General features: G+C 36.7%; 1 protein-coding gene across 1 annotated transcript in view; it reads right to left on the reverse strand.

The window, feature by feature from the left end:
• Positions 1-19,848, reverse strand: part of ERO1A (endoplasmic reticulum oxidoreductase 1 alpha) — a 48,179-nt gene that overhangs the window by 11,113 nt on the left and 17,218 nt on the right. Inside the window, exons 5-12 of the mRNA XM_047862157.1 lie at positions 13,786-13,862; positions 13,609-13,682; positions 8,862-8,982; positions 6,354-6,400; positions 4,091-4,102; positions 1,876-1,902; positions 1,655-1,747; positions 67-313 (exon numbers count right to left, since the gene is read on the reverse strand). Coding sequence (XP_047718113.1) covers positions 67-313; positions 1,655-1,747; positions 1,876-1,902; positions 4,091-4,102; positions 6,354-6,400; positions 8,862-8,982; positions 13,609-13,682; positions 13,786-13,862 — 698 coding nt within the window. The remainder of the gene's footprint in view (positions 1-66; positions 314-1,654; positions 1,748-1,875; positions 1,903-4,090; positions 4,103-6,353; positions 6,401-8,861; positions 8,983-13,608; positions 13,683-13,785; positions 13,863-19,848) is intronic.

The raw sequence follows: 19,848 nt of genomic DNA on the forward strand, positions 1-19,848 counted from the left end.
TTTGGATACCGCCTGTCACTCTTCTACTAATATTTTAAGTTGTACAAGTTGTAATATGTAATTTACTTGATTTCATGAAGTATTTCCAGAAGTAACATTTTGTTTTCTGCATCCTGAACTTTATTTCCAGTGAAGAGTTGAAAATCTGGGCGCTCAAAGAATGGTACCACTTTAGATAAAGCCCTTAATTCTATTAAGTAGAGAAAATACAAATTCTTAAGCCTTCTTGGACCTTCTCCTTCAGTCAAAATTCCATCAAACCGCTGCTGAAATTCTGTAATGTTGTGTCCCCATTTCTTTTCCAACCACGTTTCTAAGAACAAAGAAAAATTAAATAAATATTAAAATCTGAATTTTAAACTTAACTTTCAGTTTACTTACATTGGGTTATTTATGCCTACAGAAGTTAGTTTCGTTTTGTATTTTAAAATATATAACAATGAAACGTGCTTTTGTAATTTAAATTTTAATAGTTCTACATTAATATTTTATCTTCTAGGATCCACCCTTAAAAGAAAAATAAATTCACTGTTGTACTGAGAAATATGGTTTCACAAAAATCAAATTTTTGAATATAAACATATTTATAAAACCAAAATACACAACTTAAACATGACTACCCAAAATTACTAGTAAGTTTGAAGCCCTATTTAAAATTATAGTTACTGGGGCGCCTGGGTGGCGCAGTCGGTTAAGCGTCCGACTTCAGCCAGGTCACGATCTCGCGGTCCATGAGTTCGAGCCCCGCGTCAGGCTCTGGGCTGATGGCTCAGAGCCTGGAGCCTATTTCCGATTCTGTGTCTCCCTCTCTCTCTGCCCCTCCCCCGTTCATGCTCTGTCTCTCTCTGTCCCAAAAATAAATAAAAAACATTGAAAAAAATTTTTTTAAAAATAAAAAAATAAAATAAAATTATAGTTACTATACTTTGCTCCTGAGACATAGAGCTACTTTAAATTCCAGAAGAAATAGGTTGCTAATGCAAATCAACCATGGTCTTGTTTTGCAACAGCACTTTTAAAACATAAAGAGAAATGGGAAATGCTTTTACCCATTAAACTCCAGGCCTAAAGCTGGCACACAAATAAAAGGGTTTTAATACAGTGATATCTAATGAATAACAAACTGTACTTTAAGGAGCTATTTTAACTCCCGTAACAAAAGAATATTTCCAAAGTGATGTGTACAATTTTGAGCAGTTTCTTAAAAGAAGGTAAAGAGAGTGGGGCGCCTGGGTGGCGCAGTCGGTTGAGCGTCCAACTTCAGCCAGGTCACGATCTTGTGGTCTGTGAGTTCGAGCCCCGCGTCAGGCTCTGGGCTGATGGCTCAGAGCCTGGAGCCTGTTTCCAATTCTGGGTCTCCCTCTCTCTCTGCCCCTCCCCCGTTCATGCTCTGTCTCTCTCTGTCCGAAAAATAAATAAAAACGTTAAAAAAAAAAATTAAAAAAAAAAAAAAGAAGGTAAAGAGAGCTCTGAATATGCTGAACATGTCCTTATAATACAGTTCCTACATTCCTGATTACTACCAGTTAAGAATGAATTTTTACTGCCTAATATTCAATAGGGTCAACTTTTTCCCATTAAGGTAAATACCAAAACGTTTTAAGAATATCTGAAAATAAATGTGGTAAAATAAATAGCATTGAATGTCACATACCTTGTAGAAGATATCGTGCACTCAAATGCACATTAATGCTTGCATGTAGGCCAGATATAAGTCTGTAGAATGCTCTTTTTTCTACACAGAGGCCTAAAAATAGTAATTTAGTAAGAAAAACTTCATATGTGAAACTTGTACCATTATAAAATTAATTTCATATGTCTTTAAAAATGAAAAACATTTTTAACATTTAAATTTGCTTAAAAGTTTCCAATTACCTTCTAGCCAGCTGTAAAAAGTGTTCTCTGAAATTGAAAGAAAATAAGTCACAAAGCTGTAAAAATGCCAAAATGTAAGTTTTTCAATATATAATAGCAAATTTGTGCCAAACAATGATTTAAGAATTAACAAAAGGTCAAATTTTTATTTGCAATTTCTCCAAAGAAAGGAGAGAAGTTCTTGGTGTGGATTCAATTAAGTACCATTCTCTTGCTCAGTCTTTATTTTATTTCTTTTCTTTTTTTTTTTTAAATAGGCTTCCTGCCGAGTGCAGAGCTCAACATGGGGCTTGAACTCACAACTGTGGTCTCAAGACCTGAGGTGAGATTAAGAGTTGGATGCTTAGGGGTGCCTGCGTGGCTCAGTTGGTTATTCAAGCCCCGCGTTGGGCTCTGTGCAGAAAGCTTGGAGCCTAGAGCCTGCTTTGGATTCTGTGTCTCCCTTCCTCTGCCTCCCTCTCTCTTTCTCTCTCAAAAATAAATAAACCTTAAAAAAAAAAAGTAAAGAAAAGAAAAAAAGAGTTGGATGCTAAGGGTTAAGCCACCCAGGCACCCACTCTTGCCCAGTCTTTAAAAGGAGTCAGCATTGCCTTAGGGAGCCCAGGTCTCATAACTTTCCAGGTAAAATGTTTTACATGAGGTCAGAACACAGGTGATGCTATGAAAATTAATAACTCATATGCTTTTCTAAATTTGAAAGTAAACAGAATTTATGAAATAGAATTGGTAGTATATTATTTGCATTCAGCTTATGCCATTTTATGCCATTCAGTATATCAAAGAAGCAATACATGGAAATGTTATAATACCAAATATCGTTTATATTCTATGACCCAATCAGATCACTGTTCCTATACTTAGACCTGGTAATTCTACTTTTAGAATTACGTTCTAAAGAAATAATTCAAATGATGAAGGAGTCAATCATTTGTACAATGATTACATTACATGTAACTTTTAAAACCTGAAATAATCAAAATGTACAATAATGCCTAAATTAACACGACAGAATACTATATAATTAGGTAACATGGTAGAATAATATAAAACTATTTAAAATGGTAAGAATGTGGAGCATGACAATACATGAAAATGTTTATTTGAAATAACATGAAAAGGCATGGGTATAATTTTTATAACTAGGTAAAGATTCTGAGTATGCATTTACTACAGATGGCAAACGTTGTACTATACAGTTCTTTTGACTAAAGTTCCTTATATTTATATTAAAAATGAACTAAACAAGCATAAAAGTAATAGAAGGAATGACAAAGAGAATATGCAATAAATTAGACTATCTAAAAACTTAAAACATCTATTTGTCAGAAAGCCTTACAAGCAAAAGTAAAAGGCAAACAACTAAGTAGGTAGAATGTATGTTACAAATATAACAAAGGGATAATATCTTAAATACATAAAAAGCTCATAAACTGAATAAAAATGCTAGAGTGCCTATTTAAAGCAGGCAAATAATAGTAGAAAATTCACAAAGGATAAACTACAAATGGTAATAACAGATAAAAATTACTCAATTTCACTAGTAATAAAAATGCAAATTAAATCTATAGATATACCACTTTTAATAGTAAAGATAAAAACATGACAATACTCAATTGTCACTTGAAAAGGATCAGGTGAAACTAGCTGCACATTGATTGGAAGGGATGTAAATTAGCACATCCTTTCAATGACAAAATGCAATCTTGTGATACATATGAGGAGCCTAAAATGTCTATAACTTTTGATCCAGAAATTTAGGCTGTTATGGATGAATATGTGCCCCCTAAAATTCGTATGTTGAAGCCCTAACTCCCAATGTGATGGTATTTGGAGGGGGAAGATTTGGGAGGTGATTGGATTAACTGAGGTCATGAGGGCAGGGTCCCCATGATGGCATTAGAAGCTTCTGATATGGGCCCAGCGGATCCTAGAGTTCTGCTCGAGGAGTAAAGGAGAGGGAGTTTTCCCTGATAGGGGCCAGGGGGAATGCCTAGCTTCCATGTGCAATAGGCAAAATGCACAAGTGAATTATGAGAGGCTGAGGCAGGTTGTCTCTACTGCCTGATCCCAGGCACAGTCAATTTTCTCTTAATCTGTGCTTTCACCTCCGGAATCTTAGACATGAGTCTCAGAGTAGGAAGAAAAGTTTGCCAAATAAACATCTGAATGTATCTGCAAACATATATATAACATATGATAAAGAAATTATATTTACCTTCACTTTTCCCTGAAAAACAAAGCAAAATGTTTATTATTGTAAACTCCTTCCAGATGTCACTTTAAAATGCTATACTTCCATAAAAATAGGACTGAATAATGGTTAGTTTTAGTCCATCAGTTCACCCGCCTAAGCAAAATCTGACAGTAAGACACTTGTGAGAGCAACTCTATCTAGTATCTAGGCATAATAGGAATTATGCCTGATTTGCCTCAAGGGCATCATCTCCAAGAGCCTGGATAAGGAGTGGTTTCAGCTCGTACAAGATTTAATATGGGCTGACAGGAGAGAAAAATCTAATCTATCATCTGAGAGTACTCTCAAGTATCTTAAGGACTTAACGGTTATTTGGTTGGCAGAGCCTTTTTCCACGTTTATTTGTCCTAAATCTGTAACACAGTTTCTGCTAAAGATTTGTGTTCTTGCTTTGAAACCTCCAGACTGACATTGTGAATCTTTACCTTATTCAGGAATATTTTTAAAGACTATGTGTTATGATTCAAATGAGGCACAGTTCAGCGGTTTGTAAGCAACTGTTCAGTTACTATTAAAAACCTGTCTTCGTTTGCCCACGCTGATTCAATGCCATCATTGTTGGATTATTAAAATAACATATGCTCATTGCAAATATATATATTTTTTTAAAAAAAGGAGGACACGGATGGAATAAAAAATGTCACTCATAACTCCCTCTGCCCTATATAAATACTGTTTACATTTTGGTAAATGTCCTTTTTCTTTGCAAATAGATATTTAGATTTTATATTAAGTATGTTTTTACAAAAATATATTATATATACTGTATACATATACATACTGTTTGATACCTCAGTGTGCTATTGGTCACTACTTACACAAATAAACACAAATTTTCAGCAACATTTCTAACAGCTGCAGTCTACTACATGAATACACCATAAATCATCTAAACAGTTCCTTAATGAAGAACATTTAACTTATTCCCACTTATCTTTCAGATAAGTGAGGGTGGTTAATTAATTTATCAGATCATAATGTGAATTCCTAGTGAGAATCCCCTTTTACCTGGAAATTTGCATTTCATCTTATATTAAATCAATAGCTTCCAGTGAGTTACCATATGTGACTCCATATAAACCCAAACCCTTGTTCAAAGATGCTCTTTCATTTCGAATCTAAGAAAGACTAGTCTGCCAACATTTAGGGAATGATGCAATCTTATTGCTTTCCAGGAGGAAATTTATGTTTATTGACTCTAGGAGATCAGCAGCTTTTCAAATGAATTTTAAAAATGAAAACCTTACACATTTGCTAAAAGCACATCAAAGATTTCATCAGTAAGCACATGTTAAGAAAACAGGGATATATCTTTCCTAAGCAAAAAATCTGAAATCATACACTGAAATGGTTTATTCAACAAACGATTCTGCCTATTATAGACTGGGCAAGGTTTCTGAGTTTCAATTTTATACCCCCTCTGCACCTTCACAGTGCCTAGCGCATAGTACACGGAGGGTTATCATTTGCTGAAGGAACAAATGATCTTCACGATTGTAGACAAGACCATTAAATGAGGAGAGCAATTTTCATCAATCATTTATTTAACAAACTACTCCATCTGCTATGTGTCAGGCTCTCTGCTAAGAGATGAAACCAATAAATACTCCCCATATGTCCAAAGTACTAGGTAGGATCAATAGATACATAATAGTAAAATAATGCTGCACAGTGGAAAGGTGGTAAGAAAAACAAAACGTAAGACCACTTTATGAGGACAGAGAGGTTTCTTCCAGTTAGGAGGGTCAGGGAGAGCGGAAAAGGCAGCATTTGGGCAAGACCTTGAGCGTATGGAGAAAATGAAAAATGTTAATGAAACATAAAGACATGAATTTTAAATCAGACTCCCAATATATACAATGATTTCAAGTTCTGGGAAAGATCTGAGGCAGAATGTTTTTGGATATTCATTTAACTGGAAAATGAGCAAAAACAGTGAAAAACTAAATACAGATGTTATATAAAAATGCATAGAAGAATAAATATTTAACCCAATCTCCATCCTATGATAATCTAATACCATGAACTTCATTACACAAATACTTCTTACTGGAGTATAATTATTTCAAACACCAATTGCTCTATAAGGGTGAGGCATAACTTCCATGGAAATAGGAATATATGACTTCAAACGCTCTTGCCAACCCTTACCTGGCCTTCCTCTTCCTTCTAACCAAAGTTCACTGCCTGATAAATAATATAACAGTGCAAATAAATAACTCACCTTGACTAGAAGCCAAAGGATTTAAAGGTCTTTTAATTGTCTGTGGCCTAGAAACAAAAGAATTCAATTATAGAATATAATTATGTTACCTATCATGTTACAATTATTTAAATAAAAGTGAAATAATCTCAGAGAGTTTCTTAATGACTATATCCAAAAGCAAACTGTTTCACTGAGCTTATAAAATATTTAGTTTTCTCTAATTGCTTTAAGGGAGGGCGGTTGTTATCTGTTTTAGCAGTAATAGTTTCTGATCTTTTCCCATTGTAGCAGCCAGAAGAAAGTCATTTCTTAATCACTTCTTCAAACAAAGGAAGAAAATACCAGTCAAGCTCTTCTCCTAGAGTCATAAATGTTTCTATATACATTTCATATACATATACACATGTGTATGTGTGTGTGTTTGAGTGTGGCACAAAGCACACTCCTAAGTGAAAGACGAACAAACAAAAATGTAAATACTCAACCCAAGCATTCAAATAAAAAGGGGAAAAAAGTAGTGTGGATAGATTATTTTCCACTTAGTTAATCTTAGGTACATCAGTTTGCCCTGTGGCCACCAAGTTTGTTATGATTTTAGTAAAAGGTATTTTTTTTTAAGATATATTTGTTTTTGAGAGACAGCACAAGCTGGGAAGTGGCAGACAAAGAGGGGGACACAGAATCCGAAGAAGGCTCTCTGCTGACAGCAGTAAGCCCGATATGGGGCTGGAAATCACAAACCGTGAGATCATGCCCTGAGCCGAAGTCAGACGCTCAATCGACTGAGCCACCCAGGCGCCCCTATTTTAGTTTACATTTAAAAAAATACCCTTCAGGGGCACCTGGGTGGCTCAGGTGGTTAAGCGTTCAACTCTTGGTTTCAGCTCAGGTCATAATCTCACAGTTCATGGGTTCAAGCCCAGTGTTGGGCTCTGCACTGACAGTGTGGAGCCTGCCTGAGATTCTCTGTCTCCCCCTCTCTCTGCCCCTCCCTTGTTCACACTCTCTCTCAAAAATAAATAACCTTTAAAAAATAAACAAAGTAAGTAAATTAAATAAAAAATAAACCTTCAGGGGCACCTGGATGGCTCAGTTGGTAGAGCATGTGACTCTTTTTAAAAAATACTTTCTTGGGGCGCCTGGGTGGCGCAGTCGGTTAAGCGTCCGACTTCAGCCAGGTCACAATCTCGCGGTCCGTGAGTTCGAGCCCCGCGTCGGGCTCTGGGCTGATGGCTCGGAGCCTGGATCCTGTTTCCGATTCTGTGTCTCCCTCTCTCTCTGCCCCTCCCCCGTTCATGCTCTGTCTCTCTCTGTCCCAAAATAAATAAAAAACGTTGAAAAAAAAATTAAAAAAAAAAATACTTTCTTTGGGGCGCCTGGGTGGCTCAGTCAGTTGAGCGTCCGACTTCGGCTCAGGTCATGGTCTCGCGGTCCATGAGTTTGAGCCCCGCGTCGGGCTCTGTGCTGACAGCTCAGAGCCTGGAACCTGTTTCAAATTCTGTGTCTCCCTCTCTCTCTGCCCCTCCCCTGTTCATGCTCTCTCTCTGTCTCAAAAATAAATAAACGTTACAAAAACATTTTTTTTAAATAAAAAATACTTTCTTTTAGTTTATTTACTTTGAAAGAGACAAGAGAGCACAGCAGGGGAGGGGCAGAGAGAAGGAGAGACAGAATCCCAAGCAGGCTCCACAATGTAAGCACAGAGCCTCATGTGGGGCTTGAACTCACCAACCTTGAGATCATGACCTGAGCTGAGATTAAGAGTCAGACACTTAACTGACTGAGCCACCCAGGCACCCTGAGAACGTGACTCTTGATCTTGGGGTTGTAAGTTCGAGCTTCTAGATGGGTAAGAGATTACTTAAAAATAAATCTATGAAAAAAAAAACACCTTTAAAGTGAGTCAATATGTCAAACATCCCTAATAATAAACAAGGGAATTTAAATTAAACACATGGCAGAGATGAGTAAATAATGAAAACTCTCCACTTCAAAACTGGAGAAATTCAAGTCAAAAAAAAAGAAATAGACTGACACACAGTGAGTGTTCAAGTGTTACCCATTATAATTATTCTCTGAAATTAATTTAACTTCAACTTGAAAGCAGGTAAAATAGCTATAGCCACAAAAAGACGAATACAGAGTACCAAAAAGAGAATTAGTAATCTATTCTCTATTACTAACTACCTGATCTTGGGAAATGAAATAAACCTGGCTGGCTCTAGGTTATTTCATCTATAAAATGAGATTCTATAATCCACTGAATGAACATGTATGAAATGTCCACAGTACTCCCATAAAAGTCTAACACTATTCTGTTTTTTAAAGAAGAAAAAAAAATATTTGTTGAAAGTCATGCCCACATGTTTCTCCAGAGGGGAACTAGATTAATTAATAAGTATTTTCTATGTCCAAATATATCCTTTAACAAAGTGAATGTGATTTGCAATTTAGAGTCATTATGATTTTGTTTGTTTAGATAAATCACTGTATCTTTCAGGATTTTCTAAATGAAATGACCCATACTTAAAACAGTTTTCTTCATAGATGACATTCCATATCTTCCAAGCATCTGGTCCTTTGTAACCCGTGTAGCGCTCAGGATTAAGGAGCAAATCTACATATTCGGCATCAGGAGACTGTATATCTGGAAAATAACATGTTTCATTAAGTCTTTTCCTTCAGTTACCTTAAAAAACTGGTATAATAGACTATACTCCATGATTTTAAGGCACTACAAATGTAACAGTGCATCCAGACTTTAAAAACAACCTTTTACAAGAGATGAGAGAAGGAACAAACAGCCACATTAAATGTACTCACTAGTTGCAAAAGCAACCTGCTTTTAAAAATGATGAAAAATAGGAATATGTGAATTTTAGAATTGAAGAAATATGGTAGTTCAATTCTCATAAGCTATCCAGGCAAAGAATATACTGTGTATTTCCACCCCCCACCCACCCACATTAACCACAAGGAATTCATCAGTAACTAAAGTAAATGAAGATTATGACTACCATACACTGCTTGTTGCCAAAAACTTCCTTCTTAACACGAGCACCATTGAGATCCACTACAAAGCTGTCCCAAAGGTATCATCCTAAACATGCAAAAAATTATAAGCAGGGTATTAGCGTCAGCACTATTTATTAAAGGGAAAATCAGAAGCAAACTGAAACATCCAACAGAGCAGAGCCTGGGCTCTGGAGCCAGAGTGTGTGGGTTAGAATCCAGTCCCTACTCCTTATTCAGTGTGGAACTCAGGGCAAATTACATATATTCTAGGCATTGGTGTCATCATTTATAAAATGGGGATGATATACACTACTGTGATTTAAGTTTCTATGTGTAGAGCTTAGAACAACAGTAAGAATATAAAACATATTAGCTAGTGGTATTATGACATATCTTAACAGACCATTATACAATCAACAAAATTGTTAAGTACAAAGACTATCTAATAAAATGAAAAGATAAGCAATTAGACACTAATGAAAAACATACAAAAATTGGTGGCAGGGACGCCTGGGTGGCTCAGTTGGTTAAGTGTCCTACTCTTGATTTCGGCTCAGATCATGACCTCACGGTTGTGACATCAAGCCCTGTGTTGGGCTCTGAGCTGAGTGTGGATCCTGCTTAAGATTCTCTCTCCCTCTGCCCCTCCCCTACTCACATGCACGCACAGGCTGTCTCTCTCTCTCTTAAAAAAAAATTGGTGGGATATTGGTTTCTCGTATGTTCTCATATAAATTTGTATAATGTATTATAACTTTGAAAGCAAAAAATGGCCCTGGTTCTCCAGGGGCTTTGGGAAATTATTTAATATACATCAACACCTTATTCATTTATATTGTTTTATTTTTTTTGAGAGAGAGAGAGCAAGCGGTACAGGCAGAGAGAATCCTAAGCAGGCTGAGCCACCCAGGCATCCCCCCTTATTCATTTATAAAGCGTAACAATGTGAACGAATAATGAAGAAGTGGGCAAAAATGCCTCAAAGCAGCCAAAGTAGACGACAAAATCGGAGCACACAGGCGTATGTATGAAAGTTCATCAAGCTCTCAATAGACCTACTTCTTATTAAAAACACAATGACAGATGCGCCTGGGTGGCTCAGAAGGTTGAGAGCCCAACTCTTGATTTCGGCTTAGGTCATGATCCCAGAGTCATGGGATCAAGCCCCACATTGGGCTCCACATAGAGCATGGAGCTTAAGATTCTCCCTCTGCCCCTCCCTCCTGTTCTCTCTCTCTCTCAAAAAAAAATTTTTTTAAACAAAACACAATGACAAAAACAAAAATAAAACTAAGTTTGGTTAGTTTTATCCTAATTAACAGTATACTCGAGACCTAAATTAGAGGAAATTTTGCTTCTAGAAGTAGCACAGTGACAACATCTAGAAATAACTGACACTTCATGCAGAAGTAGCAATTAACATAACTAGGAAAAGTAGAAATAAAAACTTAAAAACAAATTTGCATAGGGGCGTCTGGGTGGCTCAGTCAAGTTAAGCGTTTGACTCTTGATTTCAGCTCAGGTCACGATCTCATGATTCATGGGTTCAAGTCCCATATCAGGCTCTGCTCTGATAATGGTGTGGAGCCTGCTTGAGATTCTCTCTCTCCCTCTCTCTCTGCCCTTCTCCCACTCACATTTGCTCGCGCTCTCTCTCTCTCTCTCTCTCTCTCAAACCAAGTAAACATTAAAAAAAAAATTGCATGAACTCCTCTAGTTGAGGAACAGATATTCTATTCATCTCAACTGATACTAAAAGTATTACCACAGTATATATAGCAAATTATAATAAATTCATAAAAACTCTCATTTTTAAAATATACAAATAACGGCTCAGCATCTAGTACTTTAAGACAGAAAACTAATCACCAAGAAATTTATTAAATTTTTAATATTCTGCCTAATTAGACGTAAACATTAGGTGATTGGTAATTTCACTTACAGCAAATACTTCATCTTGCCTCATCTTTTTAATAAAAAATAATTGTTACAGGGGCGCCTGGGTGGCGCAGTCGGTTAAGCGTCCGACTTCAGCCAGGTCATGATCTCTCGGTCTGTGAGTTCGAGCCCCGCGTCGGGCTCTGGGCTGCTGGCTCAGAGCCTGGAGCCTGTTTCCGATTCTGTGTCTCCCTCTCTCTCTGCCCCTCCCCCGTTCATGCTCTGTCTCTCTCTGTCCCAAAAATAAATAAATGTTGAAAAAAAAAAATAAATAAATAATTGTTACAATAACCATGTTTTGCCAGATGACAAAAGCTCAACTTTCTAATTAAAATGTGTACAACACCTTTTGTCTTCTTCCTACTATTTATATAATTTCATTATAAAGCTATCCTTTTTTGTTTTAATATTGACCCTCCTTGAACAGAAGAAACAAATATAAATGCACAAGTGATTCATGCAAGATAACAGAAGTCCACGGATAACAAATGAATTATTGATTCTCAGTCCTTGCTACACAAATATAAGCATGTAGCCTCAAAAGGAAACTATGGTAAACAAAGTTAAAGTATTACTGTTCGTTCTCTAGCACTGCAGGTCTAAAAAAATGTGCTGCATGTTATAAGCTTAATTTTATCTCACACGGTAACACTCAGGCCAAAGAATCTTTGTGAAAAAGACAGTAAAATTAGGGGGTTGAGAGAGTATTTTATCTCCCTAAGTTTACTAGTCTAAACCTTGGTGTAAGTCCACAACTCCTTATCCAACATCCCTGGGGTCAAATGTGTTTTGGAATTCAGAACTTTTCAGATTTTAGAAAAGTATTACAGTATATGCAACATATACTGAGTAGTATTACTCCAGCAGGGACCAGGGAGCAACTTTTAATCAAACACCAAAAATATTTCTGTAGTGACAGGTGACTATTCACACTAAATGAGTCTGTGCTAAACTTAGGGGGGAAATACTCATTTTTCAGAGCTTTCTGATTTTGAATTGTGAACACAGGATTATAAATATTATCTGACAGAACATGGTCATGTTTTAGAGTAGGGGAAGCATACGTTTCTTTTCTTTTTTTTTTTTTTTCTTCCAAAGTGAAACCACCAGGTTAAAAATAAGTACTTTCCCTTTGCCTTCCTCTTTTTGGGGGGAATTGCAGGATTCAGCTCTCGCGTGCAATTAAAATGATCTGTACCACTCTTTTTGCTAAGATTTTCAAACGATCATTAATCTGCTTCAAAAGAGCGCCACTGAAGGATATCAAAATTCAGTCTGATTTGATTTTGTTTAGCCAATTAACAGGCTAATCATTCAACTTAGAAAAAGGAAGATACTAGGAACAGGAGAATAGGAGAATCCATAAATCTGATGAAAGGGTGCCAACGGGTGCTAGGGCTCCTGGATATGAACACGACCAGAACTCTGGCCCAGCTCCAGATGTCTCAGAGCAACTCATGGTTCATTCTTCTCTTTCCCAAAAGTAACGCACACCATCGTTAAGGTAAATATGTAACAATCCAAGGCCAGTGCAACAAAAGCAGGTTTTTGCAATCTCTACGTTTGAGCTATTTATGCCAAATGCCTGTGTATATTACAAAAATTACATATACATATTACTGAGATATGCACAACTGTAAGACTCAAGAGGTAATTTTTTTCCAGAAACGGAGGTGTTTTTTGCTTTTTTTTTTTTTAACTTCGGTAAAACATGTATAACGTAAAACTTACATTTCAGCCGTGTTTAACAGTTGTGCAACCATCACCACCAACGGTTTCCAAACTTTTCTATGACCCCCAACAGAAATTCTATAACCATTACACAATAACACTCCGTTCTCCCCTGCTTCTAACCTCTGGTTACTCTATCAACTTGCCTAAATATTTTATGCAAATCGAATCATGACAGTTGTCCTTTTGTGTCTGGCTTATTGCATTTAGCATAGTATTTGCAAGGTTTATCCATGTTGCAATGCATATCAAACTTTTTTCTTTAATGGCCAAATGATATTCCACTGTATATATTTATTATATTCTGTTTGTCCATTCATTAGTTGATGGATACATGGGTCATTTCTACCTTTTGGCTGCTGTGGATAATGTTGCCATGAATATGGGCATATGAGTATCTGTTCCCCTGTCTTTAACCTTTTTCGATATATACTTAGTAGGTGAATTATTAGGTCATATGGTAATTTAGCCTTTAGTTTTTTGAGGAACTGCCAAACTTTAGAAACTGAGTTCTAAAAACCATTTGAAAAGATTTTTCTTTCCTTAGGCACAATTTGAAACGAAATGCACATGATAAAAAGCGTTATACCATCAGCTTCACAGAAGCTGTCTGAGGAGTCATCATGCTTGGTCCACTGAAGCACAGCCTTCTGTGTTTCCTCGCTTCAAATGAAGAAAACAAGTAGTGTTATCATTTTTTTAAAATTAATATTTCACAAGAAAAAAATATAAAATACTAAAGCAAAAAAAAAAAAAAAAATCAAACCTCAGCGATTCATCCACAGCGCCAAGCCGTTCAGCTTGCTCACATTCTTCAATGAGATTATTGGCTACCTCAGAATACTAAAAGGAAAAGGGGAATAAATGGATTATAATTGACTGCGTTTTTAAAACTTTCTCAAGTTCAAAGTTATTTAAGTTTCATTTATACCTAGCACCATTTCCGTGGCTTCAAAACTTAAAAAAACAGGGGTGCCTGGGTGCCTCCGTCAGTTGAGCGACTGGCTCTTGATTTCAGCTCAGGTCATGATCCCAGGGTTGTGGGATTGAGCCCCATGTCGGGCTCTGTGGTGAACGTGGAGCCTGCTTGAGATTCTCCCCCACCCCCTCCAACCTGTGATCTCTCTTAAAAAAAAAAAAAAAAAAACCCTGAAAAAAATTAAGCCCTCATTTCCCCTGAAGCTAAAAAAATAAAAAATAAAAGGCTCTGCCTCTTGCTTTTGTTGATGAAAACATTTACTATGATGGTCACAAAATAAAGAATATAGTTCTGATAACTCATTACAAGCTGTTCACGAAGAAAATCTCTGAGGTAGAAGGAACAATGGGCAAGGCAACCTCCCACTGTTCTAATGGCTTAATTGCAAGCACCAGTTTTCTCGTCCATAAATAAGTGGTTAGACCAGATGATGTGGGTGTAGGTCTGTCTCAACTCTAAATATGATTCTACATATGCCCTGGAGCCTACGTCTTATAAAAAGTATTCTTGTATCTTCAGGTCTTTAAAATACATTCTGTAACAACCGCATTTCTTCTCAATATTTAAGTCACACACACACACTCACACTCTCACACACACACACACACACACACGCACACACACTATTCTGCTGGGAGTGTACGTGGCACAGGGAAAAGTGAATGTGGATCATAAGATTTCACAACACACTAGTCATCACCACCACAGAGATGAAAGGCATACTGGAAGAAGTCACAAATTCAATCAGCAAATATTTATTGGGTGCCTACTACACCCTTATTGCTTAGGATGACCATGCAAACGACTTCCCAGTCTATGATACTTCCAAGGATAAAAGGGAACCCTAAAATAACTGAAATGATACGTTTTTGAAATATTTGTTTACTGAATAATGACTTTGTTTCTTTACATTCGTTGATTTGTAAGACAGCTCAATTTGAACACTTTTCAAAAATAAAATTCTTTTTATGCAATTAAGTATTAAGGGGTGAAGGGATATGTATTCAATGTACTCTCGGATGGTTCAGAAAATAAGAATATGCATATAGAAAAAACAAGATAACACAAATGAGGCAAAATATTAAAAATTAGTGAATCTGTAAAGTACACAAAATGTCTTTTATTAATACTGCAAATTTTCTATAAGCTGTTAATTAGCTTAAGATAAAAAGTTAAAAATACATAAAAAATGAACAGAGGCACCCATTTCAAGTAGGAATATGAATTTATCCAATTAAAAACAAAACAAGAGTTTCTTTTTTTAAATTTTTCATGTTTTTTTATTTTGAGCGCGAGCACACACAAGCGGGCGAGTGGCAGAGAGAGAGGGGGACAGAGGATTTGAAACAGCAGGGAGGGGGAGAGAGAGAGAATCCCAGGCGAGCTCTGTGCTGTCAGTGTGGAAACAAATCTGGGGCTCAATTTCACAGACCCCAAGATCACAACCTGAGCTGAAACCAAGAGTCAGACACTTAACAAACTAAGCCACCCAGGCACCCCAAAAACAAGAATTCCATCCATAAGAGACTCTTCCCTGGGGCACCTGGGTGGCTCAGTTGAGCATCGAACTTTAGGCTCAGGTCATGATCTCATGGTACATGAGTTCAAGCCCTGTGTCAGGCTCTGTGCTGACAGCTCAGAGACTGGAGCCTGCTTCAGATTCTGTGTCTCCCTCTCTCTCTGCCCCTCTTGTTAATGCTCTGTCTCTCTCTCCAAAAATGAATTAACTTTAAAAAAAATTTTTTTAATGAACTCCCAAAAGTTCTGAGTCCATCAAAAAATTAGTCTTTTGAATTAAATGATTTTCTGTTTGAAATAGCTGACTATAGCATCATTTAACTATGTGCAAAGTTCTGCCATTGGAGCCAACACATTAACAGCTATGACTTTATTCTTTTTATGTGAACAAGAAAACATGGAATGAAAAATGAGCAAAATTGGGGTGCCTGGCTGGCTCAGTTGGTAGAACATGTGACTCTTGATCTTGGGGTTGTGGGTTCAAGCCCCATATTGGGTGTAGAAATTACTTAAAAATAAAATCTTTAAAGAAAAAAATGAGTGAAATTACTTTAGAATCTATGGTGAAAAAGTGCAGAATAGTGATTGCCCCTAAGGGAAAACATAGAAATTGACTAGCACAGAGTACCAAGGAACTTTCTAGGTAATGGTAATGGTCTATATTATACTAGAAGCCTAAATTACACAGGTATATGCATTTAGCAAATGTACACTTAAAATTTGTGCATCTCACCATGTTAATTTTATAAAAATTAAAGCAAACATTAGACTCTAATGATATACTTCTAGTTGGGTGGCGTGTATATACATGTGTGTTATATACATATATACATATAGAGAGAGAGAGAGAGAGAGACGATGACATATTTAGGGTAATGTGTACTGATGCTTGCAATTTACTTTGAAATGCATCTAAAAAATAAGATTTTTTTAATGGATAACTAGAAGGATAGACAGATACATATGTGAGAAACGTAAGTTTACAATAATGTTAATGATACAAATCCAGGTGATGGGTATGAGTGTTCACACGAAAATTCCTTCGGCTTTGCTGGATATATAAAAATTTTCACAGTAACATACATATTAAAAATTTTAATTCAGGACAATAATTTAGTCTACATGAAAAACCACATATACCAGAATGATATGTAAATGCACCACTATAGCTGCACATGTTAAGTTATTATTTTTAGACATAACGAGTAATTTACAACTAGTAATTTACAAAGTAGGTGCTTTGGCTTTGTCAGTAGATTTGTGTGTTCTGGTGTTTATGTGATCACAGATATTTCTATGCCCCTTGTGGATGGTAAATGATGACCTTTTGTGCAAGTTATATATCATCATCAACTGTGGTGAGAAATCGAAATTTAATACTTCTTCCTTAAGCATGTACTTCTTTATTTCTTTCTAGTTATTTCAGCCAAAAGGATTCATTGTAAAATTTTTGATTACTAAATAGTAAAATAATTATAAGTTGTCGATATGCACTTTACAAAAAAAATATAAAACCACTATAGGAAGTGGAAGACTACTCTCTCTATGCAGGATTGCTCACCCACTATTTCCCATATATATTTTAAATAAACCTGACCTATAATTTGCCAGGTTTCCCACTGACAAGTCAAATGGCAGCCTGGCAGCTTAGGATATATCAGGACACAGCACAATTGGCTGATAACTCCGAGAGACCAGCAGGGCAGAATGTCGATGCTGTTCCCTCCACTTCCCAAGACTGTAAGGACTTAGTTGCCCCCAGAATTGTGTCTGCCTGGAATTGTTTTATCAGCAGGTATTTTATCACCCTGTATACTGTCCTTGAAAAATCATTTATTTACATTTAGGGAAGGTCAGGAAAAGAGGCACAAATTATTATTGGTCAACTTGATATTAAAGTAAGAACTCTTTAGTGTACATACATCTCAGAGGAGACAACAAAGGAAACTAGAAATACAAAGTATTTGGTCAATTAAATCGATCTTAACTTATTTTAATTTTTTTTTAATGTTTATTTCTGAAAGACAGAGAGAGACAGCATGATCGGGGGAGGGGCAGAGAGGGAGACACAGAACATGAAGCAGGCTCCAGGCTCCGAGCTGTCAGCACAGAGCCTGACGCAGGGCTTGAACCCACGAGCCATGAGATCATGACCTGAGCCGAAGTTGGACGCTTGACCAACTGAGCCACCCAGGCGCCCCTACCTTAACTTGTTTTAATGCAACTATTAATATTTTGTTTGAAAAGTTTAAAACTCAGGACAAATGATAAATCATTCAGGATGCTGGGGCACCTGGGTAGCTCAGTCAGTTAAGCGTCTGACTTCGGCTCAGGTCATGAACTCACAGTTTGAGTTCAAGCTTCGCATGGGGCTCTCTGCTGTCAGCACAGAGCCTAGAGCCTGCTTCAGATCCTCTGTCTTCTTCTCTCTCTCTCTCTCTCTCTGCCCCGCCCCCACTCACGTTGTCTTTCTCTCTCTCCCTCCCTCTCTCAAAAATAAACATTTGAAAACCATCATACAGGATGCCAGAACAACAGGCATAAACCAGTCCTGCCTCAGGCAAACCTTGGCATATGGTCCCTTGATGTACTCTTGTTACTCTCTAAGTGCTTTGGATTTTACTCCAAGAGAGATGGAACACATGAGAGAATTTTAAACAGAGGAGAGATACTATCTGAACTCTTAAAAAAAAAAAAAAATCACTCTGGCTGCTGTCTTTAGAAGAGGCTATACAGATGCAAGGAGGGTAGAGTAGGCAGACCATTTAAGAGGTTACTACAATAATCCAGGCAAAAATGATGACATCTTTAAATACAGCAGTAGCAATAAAGATTGTTAAGATTCTGGATATATTTTAAAGCTTTGTAATCACAAATTGAATTTTTCCTACCAAAATAGGCCTTGAGACAATAATAACCCAGTAACATTTAGCACCCCTAGGAACCAGATTATAATCTCTAAACACCATTTCCCACTAAAAGAACCAGGACTATTTAGAAAAAAACGTTAATAGAAAAAAGGTTAACTCCAAGCTCAGAGTGAGAAAAATGCAAAATAAGCCTAGAAGATCTTTTCATAATAGAAAGCAAAAATTCTAGGGGCGCCTGGGGTGGCTCAATTGGTTAAGCAACCGATTCTTGATTTTGGCTCAGGTCATATCTCACTGTTCGTGAAATCTGGGGTCTGGTTTGGGCTCTAAGTGTGGAGTCTGCTTGGGATTCTCTCTCTTTCTCTCTCTGTCTCTCTCTCTGTCTCTCTCTCTCTCTGCCCCACACCTGCCCTCTTTCCCTCTGTCTCTCTCTCTCTCTCTCTGTCCCACACCTGCCCTCTTTCCCTCTTTCTCTCTCTCTAAATAAATAAATAAACATTTAAAAAAGGGGGGAAAAAGTCTACTAAGACTACTGAGATCATCTCAAAGGCTATGGTCACTTACTTGAAGGAGCATCTAGTGACCAAAGATGGAAAAACTCAAGCATCAAAAGGAATAATAAAAAATGACTACAAAAGAGTCCAGTACATTAAATATGTCAAAACTCCGAAGTTCATAATAACACTTAAAAATAAAAATCATATTGGTCATCTCTGGAGATGCTAGAGCACCAAACTCATAATTATTCTGAAAACTGGTAAGCAAAATAAAAGAATAAAGCATTTATACTGTGTGCCCTGCATAAACTGTATTTCAGGGCATCCAAATAGTTGACAAGAAATGGTTTTATAGAATAAAAACAGATAAGAAGTATGGAAAGAATGATAAAAATATGTTTTCAGTCATATGTGGAATTTGAGAAACTTAACAGAAGACCAAAGGGGAAGGGAAGGAAAAATAAGTTACAAATAGATAGGGAGGGAGGCAAACCATAATTGACTCTTAAATACAGAAAACAAACTGAGAGTTAATGGGGGTGGGGGCTTGGGGGGGCAGGGAAAATGAGTGATGGGCATTGAGGAGGGCACTTGCTGGGATGAACAGTGGGTGCGGTAAGTAATGAATCACAAGAATCTACTCCCGAAGCCAAGACTACACTCTATACACTATATGTTAGCTGTCTTGACAAAAAATTATTCAAAAAAAAAAAAAAAAAAGGATGATATAATTAGAATATCAACATTTTCAAACCCCTAATGAAAGAATGCAACAAGTAATAATCATCAAAGCGGCTAATGAAACTTTCAGGTAAAAAGCTAGTGGGTAACTTTCTAACGGATACATAATGAACCCAATGATAGATCTTAACATCATAAAAAAAGAAAACCAGACATTATGTGTCTTCTGATATGATGTAATAGTAAGTACACAGCAACTCTAATCAATATATATCAGAAAATGA

The sequence above is a fragment of the Prionailurus viverrinus genome, chromosome B3, assembly GCF_022837055.1.
Source record: "Prionailurus viverrinus isolate Anna chromosome B3, UM_Priviv_1.0, whole genome shotgun sequence".
NCBI lineage: Eukaryota > Metazoa > Chordata > Mammalia > Carnivora > Felidae > Prionailurus > Prionailurus viverrinus.